General features: G+C 44.7%; 1 protein-coding gene across 6 annotated transcripts in view; it reads right to left on the bottom strand.

The window, feature by feature from the left end:
• TBC1D1 (TBC1 domain family member 1) overlaps nt 1-20,499 on the bottom strand; it is a 228,621-nt gene that overhangs the window by 132,792 nt on the left and 75,330 nt on the right. The window contains exon 1 of one of the 6 annotated variants that reach the window (XM_059382325.1): nt 7,481-7,585. The exons of the other annotated variants lie outside the window; for them this stretch is intronic. Coding sequence (XP_059238308.1) covers nt 7,481-7,570 — 90 coding nt within the window. The 5' untranslated portion in view covers nt 7,571-7,585. Of the gene's footprint in view, nt 1-7,480; nt 7,586-20,499 lie in introns of those variants that run through there. 6 annotated transcript variants of the gene reach the window in all.

Here is a 20,499-nt window from a genome sequence, read left to right as displayed (position 1 = left end):
TTATCTCAGAGTCATAACATAGAGCCCCACATCAGGCTCCACACTCCACAGGGAGTCTGCTTGAGGATTCTCTCCCTCCACCCCTCCACCCACTTGCACGTGCACACCACGTGTACTCTCTTTCTCAAATAAACAAAGAAACGTTTTTTAGAGATTTTATTTATTTGAGAGAGAGAGAGAAAGTGGGAGAGACAGAGCATCAAATCCAATGCTACTGGATTTGATGACTGCATTCACAATCGAAGGAAATGTTAAATTTTAGTTAGAAGTTAATAAAAATAAAGATGTAATTTTCTTTCCTAGTTCATGGACCACCCCATCTTCCATCCCAGATCCCCTGTTAAGGACCCACGGACTGAAGGAAGCCCAGGGGGGGCAAGGGAAACGAGGTACATACAACTAACTCAAAGATCACCAGGCATCTCTCTCGGGGCCACACAGTGTACATATTGTGCAATGAATAATGCAACAAAGCCATCACACCATGCCAATGCAAACATAAACCCAACTGAAAATGGGTTTATAACCCATTTTCATTTCAACGTAAACCCAACTAAAATGGGTTTATAACCCATTTCTGGTTTATAACCAGAAACTATAGCCATCAAAATCTACAAAGAGAAATTAAAATGGAATGATGCCATCAGAATGGAGAATGAATTCCAACTGATTAAAACTCAAGTGTCCATTAGTTAGAGTTATGGAATTAATTTCTACATAATGCAAATTCTTCATCAATATAAAAACATTACAACTCCTTCCAAGTGTTACCAAGACTCAGTTTAAGTCTGATGTGATTTACTGCCCAGCTAGTCCTTGAATATGACAATTTAGTCTAATAAACAGATGGAAAGTTATTTTCTACTATAAACTTTATATTATCCTTGCCAATGGGAGAAGAGGAAAAACACAAAATAAATACCTTTGAATCCTCATTTCAGGAAACTTATTTGGGTTACAGCTCACATTTGACAACCGCAGGCTGGCAGAGTAGCCTTTATTCTAGAATGTCCTTCCATCAACTCTCCACTACCATCTGCCCATTCTTCCAGATCCAGTTCAAACGTCTCCTCTGTTCCATTCCCCAGGATCCCATGGAACCTGGCCCCTGCTGTCACACAGGTCAACACACGGAGTCTGTCTTCCACACCATACTTTGGGTAAAGGTGGAATAGTGTCTAATTAATTGTGTGGACCACGCAGACCTTGTCAGGGCACTGACTTAACACACTACTTCAATGTGAGAGGGAAATAAATGGCAATTTTATATTTCTCCACCTTAATGTTCAAAGTGGATATTGTAATACTAATTATCCTCAATTTAAACATATTTAGTTGAAGGTACACCAAAGTGCTATAGGTAAACTCTAAATTGAAATGAAAGAAACAATAAAAGTGCTTTATTTTCTAACCTTACCTAAAATCAGGTAGAGAAATCAGGTCTCTACCCCATTATTTCATATAATCATATGTACACTGTCAGGAGGAAAAGCCAAACTTTGGACACCTTCACTTGCCTCAAGTTCAAGTTCACACGGCATCTCAGTACCTACCGCCACTCACAGGCACTAACTATGAGAGGCACTGTGCTTCACACACATGATCTCCCTGACTCTTCCCCCTCAAGCCTCTGAGAAAAACGTTTCCATTTTAGAGAAATGCAGACCCTTCTGGATTGGGATCTGCACAGGGCGCCAGGACTGTACCTGAATGTGGCACTACCAGGATTGGGGACTGAGACAGGACACTAGTTGGGAAACAAGGCAAGGGAAGCCCTAGGACCAACAGCAGCCTTGCTCACCAGGTGAAAAGAGCAGAGGTACCCACTGTTGGGGAGAAGGCAGCAGGGAGAAGAGGCCTGGCCCCCAGCCTGCCCAGGCTGCCTACAGGCCCCCACGTGGGACAGATGGGTCTGGGCCCATGTGCCTTCCAGCAGACCACAAGGCTGGAGGGGAGGACAATGCTGAGGGAGTCACTCAGGGTCTGCCCAGTCTTCACACCCAGACCACAAGATGAGTGATGAAGGACCCGGGAGGGAGAGGCACTGGCCTCCTTCCTGGCCTCTGCCTGGGGCAGTGGTGGTGCACTCATGTGCAGAGAAGGGGGGAAATCAACCACAACCAGAAGGTAACATGACCATGAAACCAACCGGATGGGAGAGCCAGCATGTTAGCAGATCCATCCACCCATCCACCCACAGGAACAAAAACCTCCAGAAACCTGAGCACAGATCACAATCTAGTATTTATTCACAAGTTCTCGCTCTCTTTAAGGCCCCTTCCTTGTCCAACCAGCACTGGAAACGGTGAGGACGGAGAAGCCTGAGTGTGCCGTGGCTCGGCTGGGGTCCCCCCTGGCTGACCCTCCAGTCCCCTGGGCATTCTGGCTACAAGTTTCAACAGACTGAAACACATGCAGCGTGTGTTCAAGAGAGGCTCTCTCTTCTACTTCTTCTCAGGCAAAGACATACAATGTGAAAAGATCTGGAGAGGCTGCCCGTGGTAGTCTCCGGGTGGCAGGAATGGGGTGATTTGCTATCTTTTGTTATCAATAGGCTCTTTTGTTCTAATTTTCATGTATCGCTTTTGTAATCTTAAAGATTATTTTTCATTTTTTAAAAATACATTTTTTAAAACTTTAAGAAATTTTAGAGATGTGGTACCTGGGTTAAGCCTCTGCCTTCGGCTCGGGTTATGATCTCGGGGTTCTGGGATCGAGTCCCGCATTGGGCTCTCTGCTCGGCGGGGAGCCTGCTTCCTCCTCTCTCTCTGCCTGCCTGTCTGCCTACTTGTGATTTCTGTCTGTCAAATAAATAAATAAAATCTTTAAAAAAAAAAAGAAAGAAAGAAATTTTAGAGATTATGGTATATTGTTATTGGATGAGGCCTTCCAGGAACAAAATTATATGGAGAGTGGAGGGGAAAAAAATCATCATTGTAAATACATGAGGACAAATTATTTCAACAGTATAAGTGCATTGGCATATATTTCTAGGTGGCCCCAAACGTTCACTATGTAACCTACAGAAGCCTGTAAGTCATGAAATACAATCTGAAAGACAAACATCAACACCTATAGAAAGTAAAAACTTCAGATGACAGTCTAAAAGCAATATTCAAAAGACTCCTTCTATATGCCTCGGTAATTACTTACCACAAAAATTTTATCTTAAATCAAAATTGTGATAATAGTAAGAATTGGGGGGCACCTGAGTGGCTCAGTGGGTTAAAGCCTCTGCCTTTGGCTCAGGTCATGATCTCAGGGTCCTGGGATCAAGCCCCGCATCGGGCTCCCTGCTCAGCAGAGAGCCTGCTTCCTCCTCTCTCTCTGCCTGCCTCTCTGCCTACACTCTCTCTGTCAAATAAATAAAATATTTAAAAAAAAATAAAATATGACAAAGATTGCATCCAAAAATAAAATTATAAAAAGAAAAAACAGTAAGAACTGGTCTACTTTATGAAGCTGACAGTTCAAACTTGAGTTTAATAACCATTAACCTTACTGGCCAGACAAATATTCTTGCTACTTCTTAGGAACTGCAGTAAAATGAACATCATTCAAATGATGACATTTGTGGTCACAGTATGGAATCCCCTTGACAACGGTATTAATTTTTTTAAACGCAAAGTCATTTATAGCACAGGCTATCCCTCACATTCACTTATGGTGCCTTTTTCAGGGCACCGTATTCAAATTATTCAAAGCCAAAACTGTCCTCCGCCTCGCATACCAAAACCAGTATGTGGTCGAGTCCGCGAAGCCAGGTGTGGGCTGATCCCAGTCTCTGCCTCTGTGCGGCAGGCCACCTGCTCCAGGCCAATCCCAGCCCCCTCACCGCCCTCTCACCAGCATCGGGGAGGTCCATGGCAATTGCCAAGCAAATGTCTGATATTTAAACTTACGAATGCATGATTGCCAGACTCAAATACGTTCTAGGGTGTCATAAATACGTCAATTATTTACCATTTTTCAACACACAACAACTAGTTTTTAGAACACGGACTGCATTCTTGAACAAAACCGATCACACACATTCAGGAATCCTGAACCTCACTCAGACCGACAGTAGAAAAAGGTCTTTTCTCTTATATCATTTTACCTGGAAATACGCTCTCCTCACCAAGCAGCCATTCCTTTTCTTTAATCTTGATCAACAAGCAGCTCAGAACTTCGGCGAGTAAAGGATAGGAGTTAGAACCAGTCTCATCTCTTCTCCACTTAGCATATTGTAACTCTCGTGATACTAACTGTAACAACAATACTATTCGTGGCTCCTTGGCCTTCTCAGAAGTTCTAAATGTGAGACTGTATCCTAGCACAATACCCCAAAAGCAGAGTAAGTGGCTAATACTTTTCCTGCTTTCAGAGATGAAGGAAATCAATAAAAGAAATACACAAGAAAAAAAAATCAGAGTATAACACTGCACAAAGAATAAAGTAGCTCAAGCCTGTATTCATAACCAGTGCCCAGCCCTCAGCTAACATTTCTCTTCCTCCCTGACCCACCGGACGTTCCTAGTGCATAAGAAAGAAAATCTTGTTCTTGTCCTAGCACGCAGCCAAACCTCCATGTCCTGTCTCCCTAAGGAGGCGTACTCGTGTCACACTGAAGGGAAAGGGCTGCATTCTCAAAATCACTTCCAGTTCCAAAATTCCACTATTCTATAAAAATAAATTAGAATACAGAATGAAAACTTGAAAAACAAGAAAAAAAATCCCAACATCAGGAACACAAGTGAAGTCTTAAACATATGTAAATTACAAAACCAAAAAACAAACCAAAAACCTAGAAACCTCAGCCGGGTAAGTAAGTACCCATGGGGCAGACTCAGCTTGCCAAAAGTTCATGCGAAAAAGATTTAAGGATTTTAGTTGACCATTTAGCTCAGGATAAGCCGGCAGAATGGCCTGGAAACCTGAAGAGTGAAAAGGAACAAAAAGCCTATGGCATTAGGAGGAACGTCATCCTTACAGTAAAGGGAAGTAGAGGGTCACAGCCTCATCAACCTTGCCACTGACTGGGCCACACAGAAGTTTCATTTTCGGTTTCAGCAGACTTCAAAAGTAGCAGCAGGAGGAGTCACAACGTGCCTACAATTCCATCAATGGAGACCAGGGCTTTCCGTGTGGGAAGGGGACGCCAGGAAGCCTCTGCAAATCTGTCTCAAGGAAGAGGCATTAGCACTCCCTCTCATAAAGGGGAAGGCAAAGTGGTAAGACACAAAGGGAGAAAGATTGCTGCTTCAAATAAAACATCTATTAGAGCGATGTGCGATGGTCGAATGCTGAGCATCCCTCAAGAAGAGCACTGGAGGGGGAGCAAATCCACACTGCTCAGAGTTAGACTTTCAACTCCCAGGCTTGGGGCTTCGTTTAAGACAGGCACCTGGGGCGCCTGGATGGCTCAGCCCTTAGGCGCTGCCTGCCTTCTGCTCAGGTCATGATCACAGGGTCCTGGGATGGAGCCCTGCTCGGCAGGAAGCCTGCTTCTCCCTCTTCCACTTCCCCTGCTTGTGTTTCCTCTCTCACTGTCTCTGTCAAATAAATAAATAAAATCTTAAAAACAAAAACTTAAAAAAATAATAAAATAAAGACGGGCAACCTGCTTCCACCACCTTCAAGGGCTTGCTATGTGATTCCCACCAAGCAAGAGTCTGAAAGCACAGCACAGTTCCTTCTCTGGCTCAGCCGCACCCCCACCATGTGTCAGGGGTGGGGGGCTGACTTCATCTTTATGAGACAAGATATTTTACAATCAGGAACATTCCTAGAGAACCAACACCGAAAACCAAGGCTGACGGTAGATAAAGACTTGTTCCAGCCAAGAGCTGCTGCAAGCAATGTATTCCAAGTTTGGTTGCTTTTCCCGTGCCTAGGAATGGCTAATGTGCATTGAGAAGCTTCAGCGACTTGGTAAAACTGAACTCTGATCTTCTCCCGATTAAGTCTACAATCAAGGAACAGGAATTCCACCCACCAAGTGCAAACTGTAGTCTCTGAATCCTGACATTTTCTTCTTCTTTTTTTTTTTTTAAAGATTTTATTTTTATTTATTTGAGAGAGAGAGCAAGGGAGAGAGAACAAGTGGGGAGAGAGAGAAGCAGACTCCCTACCAAGTAGGAAGCCTGATATGGGGCTGGAGCCTGAAACGGGCCTCCATCCCAGGACCCTGGGACCACAACCAAGCAGAAGGCAGATGCTTAACTCACTGAGCCACCCAGGTAACCCATGAATCCTGACATTTTCAAAAGTGAGACTTCATCTTCACTTACAAGAGGAAAGGAATAAAGATAAGTCCTAAAGGAATGCATGGGGTCATGAAATCTTATGAATGTAATTTGTTCCTTTCATATTATTTAGTCAAATATGCTTCCATTTCTCAGACATCCCGGGGACGACCCTTTATGGTCTTCTGCTTCTCTCTCTATTCTCTTTCTCTCCCAGGATCTCACGCACTGCTCCAAGACCAACGAAGATAATTCCTTGGGGTGCCTGGGCGATTCATTCAATTGAGTGTCTGACTCTTGATTTCAGCTCAGGTCATGCTCCCTGGGTCATGGGACCGAGCCCCAGGTCACGCTCTGGGCTTAGCAGGGAATGTGCCTGAGGGTCTCACTCTCCCTCTGCCCCACCCCACTCGCATGCATTTGCTCTCAATAAATAAAACCTTTAAAAAATAAAAGATAATTTATCTACATCTCTAGCTCTGAACTGTTTCCTCAACTCAACTCAAATTTCCAATCACCTCGTAGAATCCCCAAACTTCAGGCACCATGACCTTAAAGCATCCCAATCAAGCTCATCTCTTTGCCCTAAAACTGGCCTCTGTCTTGCTTCCCCAAATGCCTTCCAGGTAATTAGTTTGAAAACCTGGGAAGTGTTTCCTCTTCCCTCTCCTCCCTCTACCTGCGACCAGCTGTCAGCCTGTGTGTTCTATCACTAGGAGCCCCAAACCTCAAGCTCAGGTCTCAGACTGCGTGCACTCCCACCAGACCACAGCAAGACCACCCACCGAAGCTCTGTCCTGCCCAGCCATGCCTAGGGTACATACCCACCCAGCCCACTCTCCACCGACAGCCCCAACGGTGTCAACCTACCACTCGCAGACCGTCCAGGGCTTCTCTCTAATTTCTACCAAGCACTGACAACTCCAGGTAAAGGCTTCAGAATGCCCCACGGGGGCGGGGGTGGGGGTTCCGTGATCATTTCCTCCTGGGAGTTCACCAGGCAGGGGTGGTGGGGTTCATGCACCACCAACCGATCTTGGGCTTCCGCTCGTTTGGAATTCTACTTTGTGCCATGGCTTATGCAGCTTCTTCCATTCAAATGTATTTTCTCATCCCCCGGATGAGAACCACTCACTCAACCCAGTCATTTTTTTTTTTTTAAGATTTTATTTATTTCTTTGAGAGAGACTGAGAGTGAGAGGAGTACGCACAGGAAGGGGGTGGGGCGGAGGGAGGGGGAGGAACAGACTCACCAATGAGCAGAGAGCCCGATGTGGGACTTGATCCCAGGACCCCGGGATCATGATCTCAGCTGAAGGCAGAGGCTTCACCGACTGAGCCATCTAGGTGCCCTCAACCTACTGATTTTATCAAAAAACAGAGCCTCAGAGGGCTGGAACCACTGGCACCTGGTCAGGCCGCCCAGAACTGGACCTCCCTGTTCAGGACTCTTGTTCTAGACCCCCCCAGGTGCTCATGATTTGCTTTTAGTTTTAACTAGGAGGTAATAAAGTCTTCGGTTTGAACTTTCCTTATTAGACTAAAGCCCCTAAGTCCGTTAAATTAAAGCAAACACATACCAACAAAACAGAACAGAAAAAAACCTCCCCAAAACAAAAACAACAGAGCACCAGCCAGTGTCCAGATTCCTAGTCTCTCAGACTTTCAAGCTTTATTGGATCTGCACTTCCAAGTTTAACAACAGGCACCATGTGAGTATGAAGAGGAGTCTGGTGCCCTTCAAGGGGTCTGCAGCAGAGGCTTCAGGGCCGAACTGTGCTTTCCCCATGCAGAAGAGCCAAGTGGGCTCCACTACCTCTGTTTATTCAATCAGGATCAGAGCAAAACAACTGTTAGATCGGAAAAGCGCACTAAAATGTGCAGAGAGGTCCTCCAGGACCCCCACATCCAAACCACAGTACTGGCTCCCAAACCGAAAGCAATGCTTTTGAGAAGGACGATATGTAAGCTGAAAGTGCACAGTCAGCCCTGACTATCTCTGCTGAGGAAACACAATGAGGAGATGGCCAGGTGGGATTCACCGCACGTGGAAGGTGACGACCTCCGTGTACCAAAGGCTGCTCCCCGGCTGACCCCTCCCTCAGCCCGGCTGACCGCCGGCCGGCAGTGCAAGCAGCTTCGAGCGTAAGCCTTCACTGCACCAGCACGAACTGCACCTTTCCCCTCTTCGCATCCGTGTCCCGAGCGCCCAGCCCGGAGAAGATGTACATTCAATGTATTGTGAACAACACTGCACTTGAAGATGTCAGGTTTCTTGGTCGAGATGTCTGGAGTACCACAAATTACGCTAGATGGTGTGGCAACTGCAAAACAGTGAGACAGAAGTGTATGCTCCGATGGTCGAGCACACTGAACTCTTTCCCTGGGTGGGGAGGCGGGGGACATCTGGAGATCACAGTCTCAGCTAGTTTAGACACTATAGATCTGACGAAATCAAACTTTGGTCTGATATTCATTCAGCTAAGTAACAGTAGGTGGTACAGACTCAGAGAGCTGCCTTCACTGAAATCCAGTGTTCTATAAACTCCTATGTATTACCTCCACATGTTTCCAAATTATGGAAGAGAATCCCTTCAGTTCACCCACACGCCAGAAATACGGCTATTTGTGGAACTACAAGAGCTGTGACCATAGTGAAAGTATCAGCAATATTTCACACTCAATGAATCAATAACCAGTGCACAAAGGGCCACAAAGTCATTGCTCATAAGCAGGCTTCTGGTTTGTGTCTGAAGTCAAACTTCACAACTAAGTCTCCAATATTTTAACTTAAGAAACCTACACATTTAGGAAAAAAAACCTAACACAACAGTGGCCATCACAATAGACCTATGTAAATCTCTCTAAGCAAATATTGTCTCACAGACCTTAGAGTTTATTTTCACCTAATGACTGATTTCCTCTTGGCCCACCCTGTAGAAAGAACTTCCTCAAATACCATTTGGCCAATTCTCTGCCTTCAGCAGGCCTACAATTATGAACTCAGCTAAACAAATAAACTTCCTTCCTATTTTTAAAGTTTTCCAAAATTAGAGAATCTACATCTTTGGTTGGCACACTATTTCCCGGACTTAGAGCCCTGGCCGTGAAGAAATTCTTCACAGTATTTTGAGAGATGAAAGGACTTCAGAAATGGGCAGGCAGCTATTCCCCACCTCTATCTCAGGGAGGGGGAAACAAGGTGAAGTTGTGACCTTGGGCAAGGTCACATGGGGGGTGCTGGTGGCAGAGGCCGATGTAATTCTCTCTGCCCCATTTTCCCCTTATCTGATCAAAATTACCTGTGGCCTGATGAAGCATTTCGCTCGTTCCATACTAGTGAACCAGAGCTTATGTTTAATTCATGCAGAATGTGATAAAACAACAAAAATTCTAAATATCATAGCAAGAACCAGGTGACATGAAGAACTCTGGGCTAAGAACCAGAACACCTTAACCTTAGCTCTGACTCTGGGAAAGCCACCTCACCTCTGGAGGGCTCAATATTTCATCTTTGAAAAGAGGGACCAGAACGAAGCAAGCGCAGATGTCGTCTCCACCCGTACCTTGAGTGAGGAGGCAGCAAGGTTTCAGCCCTATTAAGGGCTTCCTCAGAGCCGGGCACTGTTCTGAGTACATTCTGTGGGGACATCCTCCACAGCCTGGAGGACAGCCCCCGTCCCCATTCTGTGGATGAACACATTCATCCACGCAGAGAAGGGACCTGTCTGTGGTCACAGCTCCATGGGGGACATGTCAGGAGGGGATGTGTCCCAGGCCAGCGGCTCTCTCTTCCTTTTCAGTGGTGGACAATCTCTGATGACTGGCCCCACTTGCAGTAACAGAGAGTCCAAACCGAGAACAATTACAGCGATCATTCAACACAATGTTCTGATTTTACAGATCAAGGACAGAGGCCCAGGGAGGTACAACTTCGGTCAGGAAATTGAATGGCTACACCCACCCCACTTCCTAGACAAGCTTATCCTAAAAAGTGCTTTCATGGCTCCCATCACTTACACCATCTCATGTGCCACCCAAACACGACTCTCTGATGGCAGCGGGGCAACGACCCTCACTCCCATGGCAACTAGCTGGGGTTAAACAGCAAACTCGAGGTGAGCTGGGGCCTCCAACCCGAGCCTCTTGTCTCCAGTCCTGTGTATTATCCCAGGCTTGAAAAAATGTCCACTGTGGTAGAAGTCTCTGGAGAGCCTATTCAAAATAGTCTCTAAACACAAAGAGAATTTCCCAGAGAGGCTAAAACATGCTTCTATGGTGCTCTGAGAAACATCTCAGATAATACTCTAAGGCCCACAACTCCAGTCAATAAGAAAATAAAAAATCAGGCTATGGTCATCTCAAAACTAAGAAAATAAAAAATCAGGCTATGGTCATCTCAAAACTGACCTCTTTGGTCCATCATTCAATTGCCCCTAGTCTCCCCACCAATCTTCACCAATCTTCAATCTTCCTACCAGTGATTTGATTTTCTTCTTACTTCCTGTTCTCTTCCCTCCCTAACCAAGAACATCATGAAATTCAAGCTTTTTAAAAATAGGAGTTCCACTTCTGGTGTAATTTCACTCTTACACACCTATTTTCAAAAGCAAGTTAGGCAGACCTAACATTTTACGCCTCTCCCTTAAGGAAGAAGGAGAATTCAAATTCTTAGTGGGACAAAATATTTTAAGTTCTGACCACCCTTGCTTCGTATCTTGAGCATGTGTTGTAATCCCTTTATGACAGAGACCGCACAGGTACAACAGATAAAATGTGAATTTACAGCCAGACCATTCAAGCTTTAATCTTAATAGCTCAGACAAATGACCTAAGCGCTCTCAACTTCAGTTTCTTTACAGTACTTCCCCAAAGAAACAGGAGGAGGGAAGAACACCCCCCCCCCCCATGATCTGAACTGACTACTCCCTATACATCGGGCTGGCGCATATTAAGGGCTCAAAAACACAATCATCTCTTCCTTTCCGTGGCTGCATTAACACTAATGTCATTTTCTCTCCTGTTAAATCTGCTTTGCAAATAATGTTTCTCTGAAAAAACTCAATCTCCCCTATTAGAGGAGAAGAGACACATTATACACACCTCCCATCTGTCCCACAGGATGCCCTCCAGGAACTAGAGTGAATCAGCAGGTCACTGGAGCCCAGCACGGGGAGCTGTGTTGCCACACTGGACTTGGGCAACTTCCACTGTCTTCAACTACTTGGGCCCTGGGTTCTTCCTACTCAGAACTCACACCACTGAGCAGGCCTCCGGGGCTGCTGAGCATTTATGACACCCCTCGCGTGTCGGAGGACCTCTACCCACCCCAGCAGACTGCTCGACTTCAGGCTTCCTTTCTTTGTTTCCCTACAGGCACCTGGACCAACGCTGAAAATACATGTGTAAACAGCCGAGTGATTAAGTAAGGTATTCTGAAATACAATATGTTAATAGACAGGCACACTTTTGATTTTAGAAAAATACTTCAAAGAAGAAAGTGCAAACAGCAGGGCAACATCAACAAGGTGTGCAAAATCCAGGGGTCCAAAACTCTGGGTTTAAGTTCTGCCACAATGAGTTGTGTGATATTGTTCGAATAAAGTTGCTTCCCTGCTCTGGCACTCGGTTTCCTCATGGAGAAGAGAGAAAATGCAATGACATTCTCGCTGCAGCAGAATGACCACTTCCCTAGTCGCCACTACAGAGAGGCATGGGCAGGGCACGCCCTGCTGAAAGAAAAGGGCCACTCTCAACTCTGAATCTCGCCATATCTGGGCCATTTGTTTGAAGTGACTGCCTTCCCCAAGGTTTAAAAATCACTGGTCTCAAAAACAAGGCAACCGAGTTGGAAAGCAACCCTGAATGATTCCAAAACATGCTAGAAAACTACAAGTATACCCTAGCAATTCTTTTCCATTCACCATACATCAGGGACATACAACTCAATCACCTTTCCTTAAAGACTTAGCTCAGGGGGCACCCAGGTAACTCAGTCAGCTAAGCAGCCCATCTTGGTTTTGGCTTGAGAGGTGATCTCCAGGTTGTGGCCTGAGCCCTGGGTTGGGTTCTGCGCTCAGTGGGGAGTTGGCTTTACTCTGCATGAGTCTCTCACTCTCTCTGCCCCTCCCCCAACTCATGCACATGCACATTCACACTCTCTAAATAAATATTCCTCTAAATTCCTAAATTCCACATTCCTCTAAAATAAATCTTTTTTTTAAAGGACTGAACTCATCTCATATCCTCAAAAAAATCTCCCTAAATCCCCAGCTGAGTGATTCCCCATGCACACATCTGTACGATTTCATGAAATCATCTCCGTAGGTGTACCTCTCCCAATTAAATCCCAAGCTGCACACAGGCTGGGCCCCTGTCCCGCTCATCTCGGGGTCCTCATGCCCACACCTCACTTGCACACGAGCTGCGGACAAACTGCAAACTCAACCACATCCAAAGACTTTACCCTCGCAATGATCTTCGCTATCTCCTTCCTATGCAGATTTTGACATTACTCAATTTTAAAACAGGATCTTTAAAAAGATGACTAGGGAATATGTTATTTTTTAGATAAGAAAGGCCCAAGTTTAACTTAGCCCTGCTCAACCAAAGTAAATGAACAAGGCCTAGTAGTCTAATCTCATTAGAACACATGACAGATATAAAAATAATTTACAAAATTATTTTTGTACCAAAGTACATAAAGATTAAGGACATTCTTTCCATCAAGTCTTTTCTTTAAACCTAACAAAATGATCTAAACAGCTATTTCATGCTCCCAATAGCAAAATCAGAAGTAACAGAAATGGAAAAATCAAAGATATTTAACTATAGATACACAAATATAACCATTAAAATTTTTGTTTTTCTATAACTTTATTATATATTTAGTAAATACCACCACCACATATTATGAAATAAAATTCAAAAGAACAAATTTATTATTTCTACTGCTTAAAAGTTAAAAATCAAAAGGAAGGGGGCGCCTGGGTGGCTCAGTGGGTTAAAGCCTCTGCCTTTGGCTCAGGTCATGATCTCAGGGTCCTGGGAGGGAGACCCGCATTGGGCTCTCTGCTCAGCAGGAAGCCTGCTCCCTCCTCTCTCTCTGCCTGCTTCTCTGCCTACTTGTGATCTCTGCCTGTCAAATAAATAAATAAAATCTTAAAAAAAATCAAAAGGAAGGGGGGGCCTCCACATTATGTCATCAGGGAAACAGAAATTAAAGCAACAATGAGATACCATCACTTACCCACTGAAACAGCCACAACCTGAAACACTGACAACACCAAACACTAACGAGGATGTGGAGCAACAGGAACTCTCAAGCAGTGCTGATGGGAATGCAAAGATTGTACACCCAGTTTAGAAGACACTTTGACAGCTTCTTAAAAAACTAAACATATTCTTACCATATAATCCAGCAATCATTCTTTTTGATGTCACCAGCCTAACTGAAGGGAGCTAGAAACTTACACCCACAAAAAAAGCTGCACAAAAACGTTTAGAGCTTTATTCATACCTGCCAAACCTTGAAAGCAACTGATGCCCTTCTAGGCGATTCCATCTAGACAACGGAATGTTGTTCAGAGCTATAATGAGCCATCAAGCCATGGAAAGATACAGAACAAACTTAAATGTACATTACTAAGTGAAAGAAGCCAGTCTGAAGAGGATATGTACTTCATGATTCCAGCTATAGGACATTCTGGAAAAGGCAAAACTATAAAGAACAGTGGCTGACAGGGGGTGGGGAAGGAGGACAAGAGGAACAGGCGGAGTTCAGGGGATTTTTAGGGCAGTGAAACTATTCTGTATGATAGTAAAAATACATGCTATTATACCTTTGCCCAAATGCACACCACCAGGAACAAACTGTAGCACACACTTGGGAATTTCCGAGATAATGTGTCAGTGCAGGTCCATCAACTGTAACAAATGGTTGGAGATATTGATAATGGGAAAGGCTATCTACGCATGTGTGGGAACAGAGGGTGTACAAGAACTCTCTGTACCTGCTGCTCAATTTTGCTGTGAACCTTAAACTGCTCTTAAAAATTAAGCTATTTAAAAAAAAGAAAAGACAGGAGGGCAATTTGAGTTAATTTTTCAATAATAATCTGATTCTAGTATTATAATATCCTAATGGTAGCCAGGGTAAAGCTAAATACATTGAAAAAGAGAAAAGGCCAAAACATTTTTAAATTTGATAAACTGAATAGTTAATATATAAAATGCCGACTTTTTAAAAAAGGTGTAAGAGTATGCAATGCAAAATCTCCCTTCCACTCTTACTCCCCAGATACCCAATTTCAAGGTTAATTTTTCTAGGTTTTATTTCATGGGACACTATTTCCACTACCATCTTCCCAGATAAAAGTGACTACTCTGAAATCATGGCATTTGTTCCATAAACTATAAGCAACTACTCTAATGGTAGGTATAACAGAAAACAGAGAGAACCTTGCTATGCAAAGTGCAGTCCCCAGGTCATCTGCATTACCTGGAAGCCTGTTGCAAACGCAGGATTTGGGGTTTCATCCGGACTTACTAGAGCAGAACTGTATTTTAACAAGATGCCCAAGTGATCTGTATGCACAGTACAGACAACCACAGCACCCTTGCTTTTGCAGAGTTTAGAGGCCAGTAGAGGAGACAAAAGAATAAACCACAACATGAGGCATCATACAGAATGGACTACAAGGGTACGAGAATTTGGGGAAAGGTAAGCTTCAGTCCATAGGGCCTAACCCTCACTCCCACCCCTCACCCCCAGCCCTCACCCCCCGGGATCACATGCCAGCCTCTCTGAAGGGGTCTACCTGCCACGTGCATTCCGGCGCTGCTCACCTGTGCAGTCTCCTGCTCGCTACAACGGATTCCCCAGGCCGCCTCGCCGGAAGCCTGGGACTGAGGTTTCTCCAACGTGCCACCAGGCCTCGGCACCTGCCCCTCTAATCACCTGGCACACCGTGACCGTCCCTAGTGCAAGAGCCACTCCCTTACTCCCCCATGGCCACCGGGCTGTCGTCCTGGGAGAGGACATGCTTTGGGAGCTCTTTTCTACCGGGATGATATATGCATCCGAGGAATGAAAGAATGAATACTCAAAGATGCTTCAGGCGTGAAGGATGGGACAGGTTTAGATAGTCAGGAACAGACCAAGGCAGACACATATATAGGTTAAGATCAGTTTAGGGAATTTGGGGGGAGAAAAAACTAATGTGCTTTTTGGTCATTATGAGATCTACTCTGAGCTCCCAGCTGTGTTGTGGATGAGGCAGGGTTTCTACTCCTGTTTTTCTCCCTTCTCTTTTCATAAAACCAACCTGTGCCCATGGTGTTGTTACTCTAAGCAACCAAAGCTCCCCCAGAGAGGCTGCTGCCCCAGGCGGGCAAACGGGCCTCACGGGAGCCCTGCCCAAATCCTGATCCTGGCTACGCCAGCTTTGCTTAGCAGAGGCAGCACATTTTTCAAAGTCAAGGAATGGTCTGATTAGGACAAGGAGTCCTCCCCTCTTTATTAAACTCAAACACTCACTAATTAAACATAATAGAAGTCTCCCCCCACCAAAAATTATATTTTTAAATAATTCATCACATGAACCTAGGACGCACCACATGCAACGGGCTCAAGGGTCCCGGGAAGCAGAGGACCCGCTGCCTAAGCACCAGGTGTGGGAAGATGTGCGCCTTTCAGAAGGCTGCTGGGTGGCCCTCGGCATGGCAGCCCAGCTGGCCAGAGGCTCGCAAAATGGGCTGCTCCAGTCTGCAGGAAACTGCAAAGGTAAACAAACCACACTGGCATCAGGACACAACTGGGCCGGAAAGCCCTGCTCTTCAGAGGCAGCCAACCAAGGGCAAGTTGTACTCAACATAGATGTAATTAGTTTCTCGGTCATTTGCACGAGTCTCAGATGAACACGAGAGCAAAGCCACCCAGTCACCTCATTTCAGAAGATAAAGAACAGTGATGTCTCCACAGGTGTCCCCTCCTTACTACGGAAGTCCAAACTAGCCCTGTCACCCCTGCCCAAAACACAACAGCCTAAGTGTCTCTCTGTATACACCCCATGTATACATCAGCCCACAGCACTCCTCAAGTTCACACCCTCCAATGGCTCCCTCTGCACTTGAAGCCAAGCCAAACCCAGTCCTGGGCCTGCAGAGCCCTAAAGGGCCGGGCCCAGAAGGCCCCTCCCCAACTCAGGGCCCACAGCTCTCCCTGCTCACCAGATGGCAGTCACACCTGCCTTCTCCCCACTGCTCTAACGTGCCCACCTGAGCCACCTGCAGGCCCTGGTCTCTGTAGTTCTGTCCCGCCCACCCCCACCCCCACCCCCGGGGCGGGGGGGGGGGGCACCTCCTTGCCAGCCCAGCCGCTCATCACTCTCCCCGAAGCATCTTGCTTACTTCTCTCCTTAGCACTTACCACCCCCTGAAACTACCTTGTTCATCCGTTTGCTTGCTTCTGCGCAGTCTCCCCCATCCAGGACCCGAGCTCCAGGAAAGAAGGGAGCTGGTCTGCCTTAGTCACTGCTGTATCTCCAGCTCCTCAAACAGTGCGGGCATATACTAGGTGTGCAGTAAGTATCTGTGCAGAACCATTTCTGAAATGGCTTGCTGAATGAATAGTAGCTCATAACCTTTGTTTTCAGCAAAGCCAAAATATGAAGAAACTGGTTTCACATAAAATGTTAGCGACTATTTTAAAATTTTAAAAATATATATATATTTTTTTAAGATTTGACTTGTAAGTAATCTCTACACCTAACATGGGGCTTCTGAGATCAAAGTCACATACTCTACCCACTAAGCCAGCCAGGAGCCCCCAGTGTGTACATTTTTTAAAGGATAAGTCTTGGGACACTTGGGTGGCTAAGTTGGTTAAGCGTCTGCCTTTGGCTGGAGTCATGATCCCAGGGTCTTGGACATTGGGGCTCCTTGCTTAGCAGGAAGGCTGCTTCTCCCTCTGCCTGCCACTCCCTCTGCTTGTGTGTTCACGTGCTCGTACTCTGACAAAATCTTTTAAAAAAGTAATAAATAGGGGTGCCTGGGTGGCTCAGTGGGTTAAGCCTCTGCCTATAGCTCAGGTCATGATCTCAGGGTCCTGGGATTGAGCCCTGTATTGGGCTCTCTGCTCAGCGGGAAGCCGCTTCCCTCTCCCTCTGCCTGCCTCTCTGTCAAATAAATAAATAAATATAAATGGGGCCCCTGGGTGGCTCAGTGGGTTAAGTCTCTGCCTTTGTCTCGGGTCATGATCCCGGGGTCCTGGATCGAAACCCACATCGGGCTCCCTGCTCAGCGGGGAGTCTGATTCCTCCTCTCTCTCTCTACCTGCCTCTCTGCCTACTTGTGATCTGTCAAATAAACAAATAAAAATCTGTTTAAAAGTAATAAATTAAATAAATAAATAAAATCTTTTTAAAAAATAATAATAATAAATAAAGAATAAGCCTATGTGCCAACTGAACTAACTCCTTCAGGGCATCCACAGTACCTGGTACATAAAAGGTGCCCAATAACATCTGGTGAATACACGAGCAATGGAAAAAAATACAAGGCATCAACTGCATCAAACTGCACTTGAATTTGAGAACACAGCAGGCTCATTTTCCTTTTTACCTGACTGAATAACATGTATATTGAAAATCCACTACTTTGGGATACTAGCAATAATCTTAGCCAGTATCTTTACAGGCAGGTGTGAATCCAAATAAATTCAGAAAGTTACCTGGTGGTTCTGTAGCAGGTTTCACTAACTGATGCATGGGAGGCACAGAAGTGATCAACAGAAATACTCAAAACTGCCAGGTGGCTGGGACATCTGTGGGTTTAGTTTAAAAATCACGATGCCTGAGAAATTTGTTTTTATTAGCAATCTATGAGAAAACACACGTGTCCCAATGAGAGACTAACCAAGGAATCTCACCTCTGTAAAACCTGTCCCATTTGTAATACAATGTGCACCTGCCTTACTGTTCCAAGGCCATGTCCAACATAAAAGAAAGTGCATCTTAATTTTTTTTAACATAGAATTCTCTGTTTGGGCTCTATTCCTCACACTGTATAGTCAATATTTACACAATATTAATGCGGCACCCAAGAAAAACAAATACCTGTTCAGGTATCCATCTGCACCAAGCCATGTCCACGCCCCTTTCCCTCTCCCAACCAGGTGTGGAGCCAGTTTGCAAAGGTCAAACTAGAACAGCAATTAGATGTAGTGTTTGTGTGAGGCGTGTGCTCATATTCATTTATGTGCTCTTGAAGGGTCATTCTAAAGTCAAATATAACTGTACTTTGGGATTATGCACACTGTGTGTCCTATTTGAAACTCCTGTTTCTGCCTTTAAAATATTCCCTAGTTTATAATGCTAACCATGTTGATGCCTTATCTCTTTTTTTAATTAATTAATTTATTTATTTATTTGTCAGAGAGAGAGAGAGAGACAGCGTGAGTGAGCACAGGCAGACAGAGCAGCAGATCTCTTAACAGTGAACCAAATCAGGTTCCCTAGAAAGTCACTCTTATCATCTACAGCCCCAAGAAATGAACTTTCAAATAATTTCATATTCTAAAATCTCACAGATCATATTGTTTATAAAAATCAATTTCAGGATCCAATTTATAATCACACACCAACTAACAGGAATGAAATATAAAATAACTGCACTTTCTCCTGACAACTGATAAATGTGTTCCAAAAACATTTCATAGTTTTGTTGTTTTGCAGTTTAAATAACTTTGGAATAACATGATTCAGAATTTAGATGAAGTTATCAACATACATTTCATTTAAATAACCTTTTCAAAAGTATTGCCAGTTGGAGAAAGCTGACAATCCTTGTAGAAGTCCTTACAGTTTTGTTTTTTGAGTTTGTGTGTTATTTATTTTTTTTTAATAAAACTTTGGTCTGGTGTTTTCACTGTCATCTCCTAGGCCAACATGAGCAAAAGTCCACCTCACTCCTATAGTGAAAAACATCTTTATTAAATAGATTTTGGAAAAGTAAATAAAACCATAAAATAGTATGAACAATAAGTATTTGGGGTTTTGTTTATTTAGACTTCAAACAGTAAGTCTGGTTTTTTTTATTTCTCCCTTTGGCTTTATGATATAAAGTATAACAGTATACAAGCAGACTCAAATCCTCAACCTAAAATAAAATATAATCAGACAACACACCATGAATTACTTCTTAAACCACCTCACATCATTTTTTAATTTAGCATTATTTATAAAAGCTAATCAGCTATCACATCAAACCAGGAAATCAGGGCATATCATTCCTTTCTTTTTCAATACAAAACTGCGACTCAAAACTTTTTCATTTACCACCCGCTGTGTTTCAGGAAGTGAAAATTCTGGTGAGGATGAGAAGACAGAATACAGTGCCTGAAAATCTGGTTTCTGTGTCTCCATTTTATTAGCACTAATTGATAGTCAAAGCTTTATCTGGCTCAAGGACAGGTATTTATTATAAAACCAGCAGTCTAAGAGCACTGTGTAATTAGCAGAAAGAACCACCACCTAATTACTATTTGTAAAGGGTCACATACTGGCTAACGGGTTCTTCCAATAATAGTTTATTACCCGGGGCGCATGGGTGGCTCAGTGGGTTAAGCCGCTGCCTTCGGCTCAGGTCATGATCCCAGGGTGTTGGGATCGAGTCCCGCATCGGGCTCTCTGCTCAGCAGGGAGCCTGCTTCCCTCACTCTCTCTGCCTGCCTCTCCATCTACTTGTGATTTCTCTCTGTCAAATAAATACATAAAATCTTTAAAAAAAAAAAAAAAAAAAAGAGTTTATTACTCAACCTGCGAAACGCCCCTGGGTGTGAGAAAAGTGCCCAGGGGTCCTGCCGGCCTTTTAGAGGCTTCGAGGGAGGCATCATTCAAATGACCCAAATGCCTGGTACTCCGGGAGGAATAAAAATAATCCCACGTTCTCCAACTGGTGAGAACTCCAGAGAGCTACTCCAGTCCCTCCGTTCCAGCCGTCGTGAAACTGGCAGGGCTTTGTGAGGCTCCGATATTCTGAAAGCGCTCATGTTCGGAAAATAAAACTTCATGGAAATAGAATTTACATTCAAAACTCGCACCACCGCTCCCTCTGAAATCGGGGAGTTTAAGACAAAGGACAAACTCCCTCTGCGCGCACCAAGTCCAGCCTTTCGGCCCCCGCAGCGCCCTATCCCAGGCCATCAGACACGACCCTGGGTCAGGGAGGCTGCCACACACGGTCCCGCCGCGGGGCAACACCCAGCGCTGCG

The sequence above is a fragment of the Mustela nigripes genome, chromosome 1 (assembly GCF_022355385.1).
Source record: "Mustela nigripes isolate SB6536 chromosome 1, MUSNIG.SB6536, whole genome shotgun sequence".
Taxonomy (NCBI): Eukaryota; Metazoa; Chordata; class Mammalia; order Carnivora; family Mustelidae; genus Mustela; species Mustela nigripes.
The sequence above is the reverse complement of the archived record's forward strand: the minus strand, read 5'-3'. Positions and strand labels throughout refer to the sequence as shown.